The sequence below is a fragment of the Chiloscyllium plagiosum genome, chromosome 40, assembly GCF_004010195.1.
Source record: "Chiloscyllium plagiosum isolate BGI_BamShark_2017 chromosome 40, ASM401019v2, whole genome shotgun sequence".
NCBI lineage: Eukaryota > Metazoa > Chordata > Chondrichthyes > Orectolobiformes > Hemiscylliidae > Chiloscyllium > Chiloscyllium plagiosum.
The window spans coordinates 17,486,132-17,495,761 of NC_057749.1; the positions used below are offsets into that span (position 1 = coordinate 17,486,132).

At 40.4% G+C, this 9,630-nt stretch overlaps 1 protein-coding gene across 1 annotated transcript; it reads right to left on the reverse strand.

Annotated features, from left to right (window-relative positions):
• Positions 1 to 212: 212 nt before the first annotated feature.
• Positions 213 to 8,007, reverse strand: nr2e3 (nuclear receptor subfamily 2, group E, member 3). The gene is made up of 8 exons (XM_043680502.1): positions 7,659 to 8,007; positions 6,047 to 6,197; positions 4,908 to 5,011; positions 4,502 to 4,744; positions 3,773 to 3,954; positions 2,593 to 2,833; positions 1,307 to 1,412; positions 213 to 675 (listed from the first exon to the last, which is right to left on the reverse strand). Exons 1-8 carry the CDS (start codon positions 7,714 to 7,716, stop codon positions 543 to 545), a joined length of 1,218 nt encoding a protein of 405 aa, XP_043536437.1. The 5' UTR covers positions 7,717 to 8,007; the 3' UTR covers positions 213 to 542.
• Between the last annotated feature and the right edge of the window lie 1,623 nt (positions 8,008 to 9,630).

Sequence of the window (9,630 nt, forward strand, 5' to 3'; positions counted from 1 at the left end):
TTAAAAATGTTTCTTCTTATGCTGGATTATTACTTAATGTCATGTATGTTTCAGTCCTCCCAGCACCTTTCTCTCAGCCATCATTTGATCCTCTTGAAATTCTTGTATACCAGCTTCTCTGTGTTTAGTATTTGTACGCAGCAGGTCATAGTTTAGACTTTTCTCCCCAGTAACATTTCCATATTGAAGAAAACAGGTGAACAACAAGCAACTGGGGTAACCAGATTTCAGTTTTATTCTTCTTTAGAAATATATTCAATCTTCACAGGCTTAAAAATTATAAGGATTTGCAGTGTTAGTTGTTTGGGAAAAGTGAGTATGTAAAATGTTGGGATAGAATGTGATGTGTGAGACAATAATAAATAGGTAGGTAGCATGACACACCAGGGACATGGTATCACAGGATGTAATGCATTAATGGTGATTGCAGACAGAGGACTTAATATTTTGGGGTAGTTAGCAAGAACACACAAGGAATAGACAACACAAGGTGTTGGGAGAGAGAGGGGTCAATATATAACAGGGGATGCTGCTTGGGACTTTCAGCTCTTAAACATGTCACAGAGAAGCTTTTCCATGGGAGTGTTACCAATGGTTCTGTGGAAAAATAGCAGCTCAATTTGTTCTGAAGAGACAAAGCGAAGTGATGGCAAGAGGAGTAGCAACTTCCCAAATCTGATAAGAGATGAATAAGAAAATAATCAGGCAACTAACCCTGAGCGAAAACCCTTTTGAAAATATACATCAACAAATAGAATCACAAATTAACAAAGCAAAGAGGAGGATCCAGTTCAGATTGAAGAAGTGCCTTATATTAGAAAAGTTCAAAGCTCTTAACCAATATTGAATTATATTGTGGAGTTACTGCAATTACAAGTATAAATGTGTTAGACATCTACACACAGCAGGGCCTAACAATTAACAATGACACAAACTAATTAGCCCCTCTTATGATTTTAGTTTGTTTTTAAAGTGCCATAGCATTTTCAACATCCATCTGAGCAAGTAAGTACAGTCTCGTTCAACATTTCATCTGAAGAAGAAAAATAAACTTTTTTTTTAAATCCCCAAGAGTTAGTTACTTTAGTTTGAAGGAGGTCAGGTTTGTGTTAACTGACATTAAGGTGACCACTGATAGGTGGTCTGTTTTTATGTTTGTATTTAATACTTGTTCTGTGTAATAATACAATTCATATTTTATATCTGATACTAGCATGATGAGCATGTAACCTGCATGAATAATTCTGTATTGATTAACAAGTGTAGTTTCAGCCCAAGAATTGTTTGGTGATCTGCCTTTCCTTACCTAACTGGCTGGATTGAGTAATGTGTCCTGCTGTGCTGACCCAGCATTACTTGGGACTGATCCTGTAGATTCTCCACCTGCTCTGGGTCCTTCAGCCCTCTTGTTTCTGAAGAAGAACACAGTATAGGTGAATTTCTATTTCACTGCAGGAAAGCCCCCTAAAATTCTATTAGAAGATTCACTTGTACATCATGTAAATAGTTGGTGATCACAGTGAAGAATGCAGTCAGAAGGGTTCCTTTCCCAGTCTACACTGGAGTGGGATGAATTTGGGCCTGTCCATTTGATATTAGCATTCTTGAGCTAGGGAGTCAAACCATAGCCCTATGTTGAAGCTCTAGATTAGCTTCCAGCAGAGATCACCAGAAAACTGTGAGCATAAGGAAAAGATGTGCTTGGTCCCTACAGTCAATATACCTGAATGCTCATTATCTGGGATGCCATACAAATGAGATACTGTATGTTGGTGAGTGGCCATGGAACTGTATCTTAACGTAAGTCAGCATCCTCAGAAGAGGATGGAAGAAACAGGGTAAAATAGCCCAGAACATGTCAATTGTTATGGAACAGCCCTAATGTTCCAGTGAAATTTGTACAAATCTTGTGAATAAATCCATGCACATGGACACCATTTGGCTTCTTTCTGCACATGGTATGTGCCCATCAATAGCATAGCCAGCATTTACCTTCCATTCCTAAATACCCTTGGGCTGAGTGTCTTTTTTCGAGGGCAGTTAACAGTCAACCACATTTCTGTGGACCTGGAGTCGGCTAGACCAGCCAAGGAAGGCAGATTTCCTTTGTGTTCATTGACAATCTACGGTAGTTTCACAGAATATTATTAAGGCTAACTTTTTTTAATATTCGACTTATTGTCTGACTTTAAATTCTTCAGCTGCAATTCTGAGTTTTCAATCCTCTATAGTCTATACTTCTGGATGACTAGCCCAGTGGCATTTACTACTATATCAACATTGTCCATATACTGACACAGTGGATAATTAATGCTTACCTCAAGTGGAAAGTCAGTAAGATTTTAACACCCAAAATCGTTTCTAGCAAACTTCCATACATTTTACCTTAAAACATATAAATTAAGCGGACTTGACTTAAGTCTTTATCAAGTTAGCATGTTTAAGAATCTGCTTCCTTTACTATATGTTACACCATTGGAGTTCAGTTTGCTCATAGTCTCAATGCTCTTTAGTGCTCTGCTGCAATAATAACTGGCTACAGGGATAATGAACCGATTGGACATATTGCCTAAGAGAATTGATTGTGCTTACCTGGTTTAAAGAGTACCACAGCCTTCAGACATGCAAACTCTGTGGGGTCCACAGCAATAGCCTTGAATCGACTCATGATCTCCTGCAGGATGCGGATGTCAGCTGTGGCAGAACTATGCTTGCCCTGAGGGCAATGAGAGAGTTCAGGTAATGACAACAAAGGGCAACTTTCCAATGGCATGGACCACTGGATAGCACAGAGCAGGAAGAGTTCACTCCAGGCTTCTTCCAACAGGATCACCTGCATCAGAAAAATTCTTTTGTTGATGGGGAGGAATGTTCAGCAGGCAATCCTGCCAATGCTTTTACAAAAGCAAAATGCTACAGTTGCTGGAAGTTGGAAATTAAGATAGAAAATGCTGACAATGCTTAGCTGGTCTGGCAGCAGTTGTGGAGAGAGAAAAACAATTAACGTTTCAGGTTGACCTGTCAGAAATGTCTGGCAAGCAGTCATCAATCTGTAACATTAACTGTTTCTCTGTCAATAAATTCTGCCAGACTTGCTGATGATATTTCCAGTATTTTCTATTTTAATTGTCAATACATCTGTCATCTGTGCTCCTCTAATTCTCACGTCTTGCTCTTTAGCTCCACAATTCATTCTTTCTTCGTTCCTGAGTGATGCTGGCTAGTGCCAAGTATATTGCCCAGCATAACTCCATTGAGAGCGTTAGAGTCAACCATTTTCATCACTTTTCTTGCTCCTACTTTTCCCTCAATCGAAGTGAACATTTGTTGCGTGATCTGCTATCCTAATTTCACTCAGTTGTTTCCTTCTAAAAGCTTTGAAATTCCAAGTTCTGCATTACTTAATTTCAAGTTTGTTAATTTACCTTTCCAATCGCTCTTACCCACTTTCCTAATAATCTTGGTGGTGTATTTTAACTACAGCTTTGCTCCTGTTTATTTCTCGTTGATTTAGCTGGATAACAAAAAAAAAAGTATCCAAATAATATTGGACTAAACTTCAATGTTATGATACCATGAAAAAGGAGGAATTAGATTAACCTGCAGAACGGGTTACCTGACAATTCAGCTCTGAACCTTGGGTTCCAATCCAACCCAATGTCTAATGCTTTAAATGACATGTAATACTTGTAATGTTGGAATTGAACATTAATCCCTTATCTTTCAATGTTACACTTTATCCAGTGCCCCACCCAATGCTTTACTGATATACCTGGTCCCGGAATGGCAGGTTCGAGAAGACCGGAAGATTTTTGGCCCATTTAACAGCCATGAAGAGCAATCTGGCGGAGGTCTCATATACGTTCTCGAGACTACTCGGAGGGTAAATGGACATCTGGTACTCTGTGGATGTCCTGTCAGGTTCGTTGCTTGTCACATCAATGTTCTCATCCACTGCAAGCAGAATATATAAATAGGGAAACACTCACTAATTCTCCTATCTCTCAGTGACCACAAATATTAGGTTTCTTATTCTTTTCCTTTTCGTGAGCCAGAACAATGCAATGACTGCTCACTTATCATGAAAAATATGACCTTGAATTCTTCCTAATAGCTTCAATCACCAATTTCTGCTGAGTAAGTTAATCTCAACCATACAGGTGTTGAGCTACATTGGCTAGGGAGTGGTAAATCAGACTGAGCTCCTGCTCTGATCAGTATCTGTGGCAGCAAGATAACGTGTGGAAGTGTGATGTTTTCATAGGGTTTGCCTCAGCTCTGTAATACCTTCATCGGTGGATGGTTGCATATGGTTTAGGTTAACATGAAGAACATGTACTTTTACAAGCAATCAAGAGTGAAAAAAAGAAAATTTACAATCCTTAATTTGATTTTATAAACTGACCCTAGATCTAATTTCAATAGAGCTGCACTGATGCTTTAATCACTAGAGTTGTGCACGCAGTAGAAAGGGAGGGGAGATTAGGAACCAGTCACTGACCATCCTCCGGCTCCAGCTTGGCACAGGTCTCAGCTGTCATCAGGCTGGCCATGAACCGATGGTTAGTTGGTGGGCTGATGGTTTTCTGGCTGCCGCTGATGTTGGAGGAAGCTGGTCTCTGGCTGCTGACCGATGACAAACTGGGCTCCCTGGTCGTGGCTATGTGCTCCTTCTCAGGGTCAAGCTCAGCAGTGTCCAGTCGCACCTGGGCAGTACTACGGGGCTGCCGTTCATTCTGAACGGCTGGAGGAAGGGATAAGAAAGGAGAATGAACAGGGAGGCAGAAACCGAGGGGAAGGAACAGACAGAATAATAGAGATTAGAGGATTATAGCTGCTTAAAGCCTGAAACATTAAGCTATAATTTCATACATGTTCTCAGACAGAGACGTTTGTGTATTACTCACCATCTTTATTCATACCAGCCTGCAAACATTTCTTCAGTCTACAAGCCTGGCACTGATTGCGATGTGCTTTATCCACAGGGCACATTCCAGTTCCTGCCTGGCACCTGGCAGCAGAGATGGCAGAACAGCCAAAAAATAAATGCAATGACAGCCTCATCACCAGAGATATTTGTCATTGAGCAGAGCTGTGTCACTGGGATTCATCAGAATTAAACCTCCTGAGGAGCTTGCATTGCAGTAATTGTAAATGTAGCACTGCTACCTCACAGCACCAGGGACCTGGGTTTGATTCTAACCTCTGGGTGGGATGTTCTTCAGAGGGTCAGTGTAGACTTGATGGGCCAAATGGCCTCTATCTGCACTGTAGGGATTCAATGATACATGTACCTGTTGCTATTCAAGATGAGGAATTTCCTTCACTGAGGGCAGTGAATGTTTGGAATTCGAGCTCAGGCTGTGCAAGTTCGTTTGCTGAACAGATTCAGGACAGAAATTGATAGGTTTCTCCAGACTAATCACATTAAACTAATCAATCTGGCGAGAGTGGTATGGTGGTCGATGCTCAATAATGATCTAAACAAATGTCTTGATGTGATGACCAGCCCTCCCCTGCTCCTTTGTTCCTATGTTCTATTGCCTTCCATATCTCCAACGTAAAATTTGGAAATCTAAATACATTGAGGATGTATTAGACTGTAGCCTGAATTTAACAGGTTTATGTGATGGGAGTGAATGAGAATCCTTGGAATTGGGGTTATGTTCCAACAGTTTACATATTCAGTCTATAATCCTAGACAATTAGCTGAAGTTATGTGAATAAAATCACCTTGATAATTCATGCATTGTTAATTTTCATTGCCCAGTATTAGCTTGACTGCATAGAAATTATATTCTCCTCAGATTCAGATGTTTGTAAGTGTAAGTCTCAGTGTAAAATTAAAACATTTCAGCTGCTACTTTACTACAGAAACACCAGAGCTCTTTAGAATGGAATATTAGCTGTTTGCCTGTTGTGGGGACATTATTAAAGGTCCTTTTCCCTTACATGTAAGATAGTGACTTTGGAGATACAGTGCAACAAACTGTTACTATTTTTGTATATAAACAATGTCAAGAGTAAAATTATGATGTTTACTTACCTATAGATGAGCTTTCTTCGGACACTTCGCTTGAAGAAGCCACTGCAGCCATTACAGGCATAAATACCATAGTGTTTCCCGCTGCTGGTGTCCCCACATACCTTACACAGAAGCACTGGGCTCAGAGACTTCCCTGGACTTGGAGTTTTCTCTGAAAGCAAGCAGACACATAAACAAAGTGTAATCACCTCTGTACTGACCCTTACCACATTCATCAAATTAGATTAGGTTCTGCAACAAAGATTTAAATGTGACTTATCACTGGCTGGACTCAATTCAACTCTTACCACAGCCCTCACATGATCCCACACCAGAATTTGGCTTACCTTGTCTGAGGCCCTGCTTGAAATTAAATATGATTGACAAGATGGTGAGGAGATCGTGTATAGGTGACTCAAGGCTTTATGTGAAAGAGCAGAGGTTATTTTCCAAAGAACAATGGCGTACCAATGAGCATCTATTACTCTCAAGATGATCGCTGCTATGATCAAGCAAATTAAGAACAACTTAAGTTCCTGGAAGGGGGCTCAAGGGTTTCCTGGAATAGGCTCTCCAACCACTTCAAAGAATAAATTCTTCACTGGTATTCAGGTCCACAAAATATAAACACATTGCAACAATCAATACTCACATTTATACCATCTATACACAAATGATGTAGTACTGGGAACCAAGGTGACCAGTAACTTATACCCTAGCTCTGTAACCATAATTGAAATATGTCAGTGATTAAATGCAGTATTTTCTTGTTAAACTGGGGTTTCAATAATCTGGTTTATTTATCATGTATATTTGACAAATCAATAAATACTGGATACTATTAAAATACAGTGACATAGCAATATTTATTCCTATGCATTCTGAAATAATTGTCAGTTTATTCTTCAAATCAGGTTTTCAGTTTTATCATTTACCCTATCTTAATGCTTAAATGCACATTCTCATCAGGAGCACAATTGAAATTTTTCATTTTCGTATTTGTTGTTCCTTTATTGAAATGTTTGTTGTACGCTCCTTTTAACACTAATTGAGTCTGGGCCTTTGATAAAATTGTATTCACTCATCAGGTCTCCTTTTCCCCTCCTTTTTAATATCTTCCTCGTCCTTATCTTCCCATGTTTCTTTATCACGTCACTGACTTCTGGCTGATTCATTCTGCCCTTTGACTTTCTGCTTTTCTTTCGGATCTGTTCCCAAATTCTTCTTAGTTTGTGGATGACTGCCCTTCTTATCGAACTGAATCTTTCCTCGTATTGATCTGCCAGTCTCATCATCATTGACAGGTGCTTTCTCATCTCCCTGGCTGTGCTGCTTGACCATTCTAAAACCTGTCCAATTGTTCTGGTTTCCTAGTCTCTCTGTCTCTCTCTCTCTCTCTTTCTCACAATCTTTCACTGAGTAACAAACACTCATACCTGTTTGATCTACTGTTCCTTATTGTCTGTCTCTCTCTTTTTCTCTCTGTCTCTCTCTCTCTCTCTCTCTCTCTCTCTCTCTCTGTCTGTCTGTCTGTCTCTCTCTCTCTCTCTGTCTGTCTCTCTCACACACTCCTACACACTCACTCGGTCAATCTTTCTCTCTTGCTCATGCACTCACTTGCCCTTTCTCCTACCTGTCTGGCTGTCCTCCAGCCCTGGGCTGATTGATGACTCGATGGAAGAGTTGCTCATTCTTCTCAAAGGGCAGGAGCTGGCCTCTGTCTACAAAACTTCCTCTTGAGCAGCCTGGGAACAACTGGTCAGCTGATGCAAAAATCTTGATTTGAGGAAAGATACAACCATTGGAGTAAAGAGGAAATCCAGCTCTTTGGAAGAAAGCAGCATCCAAACTTTAGAAAGGAAATGTTGCATGTGCAGTTGCTGGATTTCTGTGTCTCTCTCTCCCTGTTTAATTTCTGAAAGTCTTGCGCTCTTGTTGTGTATCTGAGCGGTCAGTGTGTGAATGAGTCTGGCTGGTGCTCCTATGTTCCTAATGCCTGCACAGTAGATTAGCCTCTAACGCTCTGTAAGTAGATGCCTATTTGTCAGTCTCTTAATCTTTACTGTCCATTGCAAAGGTGGGTCAATCAGTCAGTACATGAAGAATTTAAATGCTGAAACCTCTTCTGTCTTAGAATGGTAACTTTAAACTCAGCCCTAACCCCACCCGGCTTTCCTTCTCTCCAACACTGTATAAAAACTCACGTAAAAGTGCTTATTACATTTGAATGCATCTCTTTCTATAGAATGACGGCTAGATTATATGTGTCATTTCTAAAGGCATGAATTATCCTGTTTCCTAGCGTTCAGAGTGTATTTCTCTGTGTGAGTTTATGCTCAATTTCCTGATGTAAATTTGATCTATTTGATTGCTCATGGGTATAATGGTGCCACTATTTGCCTGGATGCCCAGGTGCCTATTAGCTCCATCCTTCCTTTTGAAGGAACAGGCATTTCAATTACACAAATAATGGAATTTTTAATCGCAGTGTTTCGCTTACACTAAATTCATTCCATTCTTGGGCTGCTCTTGCAACCCATGAATTATCAAACGGGCAAAGAGTAAATGGCATCATTCTCTGCTAATTATAAGCTCTCATGAATAGAACTCTGCTAGGTGTGTGATCTTTTGACAGCTGGATGGTAAGGATCAAGAACTGGCACAGGGTGCCAAAAATCATTACATTTTCAGACTGCATCTTACATTAATATTCCCAGTTAGATGATTGCAAATTAAAGTTTAATATGTTTTGCAGAAGTTTTAGAAAAGTGTCTTTTCTTCTGATTCTGTCATGTATTTGTCTCTTTGACACCATCTTCTTTTGTCATTGTCCGTACATTTTCTTCTGCAAGTGTGTGCTTCCCTTTGGGGGGTTTTCACACTCTGTCTGATGATTGATGTCTAATTCTGTACCTGTCAAAGAGTTTCTGAGGGTTAAATTTGAACTGCTGATTGTCCCACTTGAGAAATGTCCAGCAGTTGAAAATGGCAGAGAAACATTAACCCTCCCTCAGACATCAAACAGCTGCATGATGTAGTTTTGAAGTGAACCAATAAATGGGCACCCATCCTTCCTAACGGGAGGAGGAAAGAGTCCTGTCTCATCTAAAAGTAAAGATGTTCCAAACACCATTCGCAGCATGCAGTGGTGGAGCATGTGCCACATATACGCTGGCCACTAGCACCAGCACTACGCAGCCAAACTGTAGTCTTTAAAGAGGCTGCTGGATGTCACTCCAAAACCAATGTGGAACTAGCTCATAGTATTTTTCTGGGGCTAGAAATCCACCTGTTATCATGCTGCTCAGTTTCGTCACTGGATTAGTTGGAGTTCCTCCTCAAGGGTTGGACCTTAATGCGTATTGAGTATGGAACAGCCTATAAATACTGTGACAAGAGTAGGTCTCATTTATATATTTCCCCTCTCATCCTAAACCTATGCCCTCTAGTTCTGGACTCCCCCACCCTGGGTGGTAAAGACCTTGTCTATTTATCCTATCCATGCCCCTCATAATTTTGTAAACCTCTATAAGGTCACCCCTCAGCCTCTGATGCTCCAGGGAAAACAGCCCCAGCCTGTTCAGCCTCTCCCTCTAACTCAAATT

Excerpts from the sequence above, each read along its gene's own strand:
- nr2e3 (XM_043680502.1), bottom strand. The coding sequence starts at position 7,716 with ATGAGCAACTCTTCCATCGAGTCATCAATCAGCCCAGGGCTGGAGGAC. Across the intron at positions 1,413-2,592 it reads TGTGGTACTCTTTAAACCAG|AAACAAGAGGGCTGAAGGAC; the intron begins GTAAGCACAATC and ends GTTCTTCTTCAG. Across the intron at positions 676-1,306 it reads TACTCAATCCAGCCAGTTAG|ATTTGGGAAGTTGCTACTCC; the intron begins GTAAGGAAAGGC and ends ATCTCTTATCAG.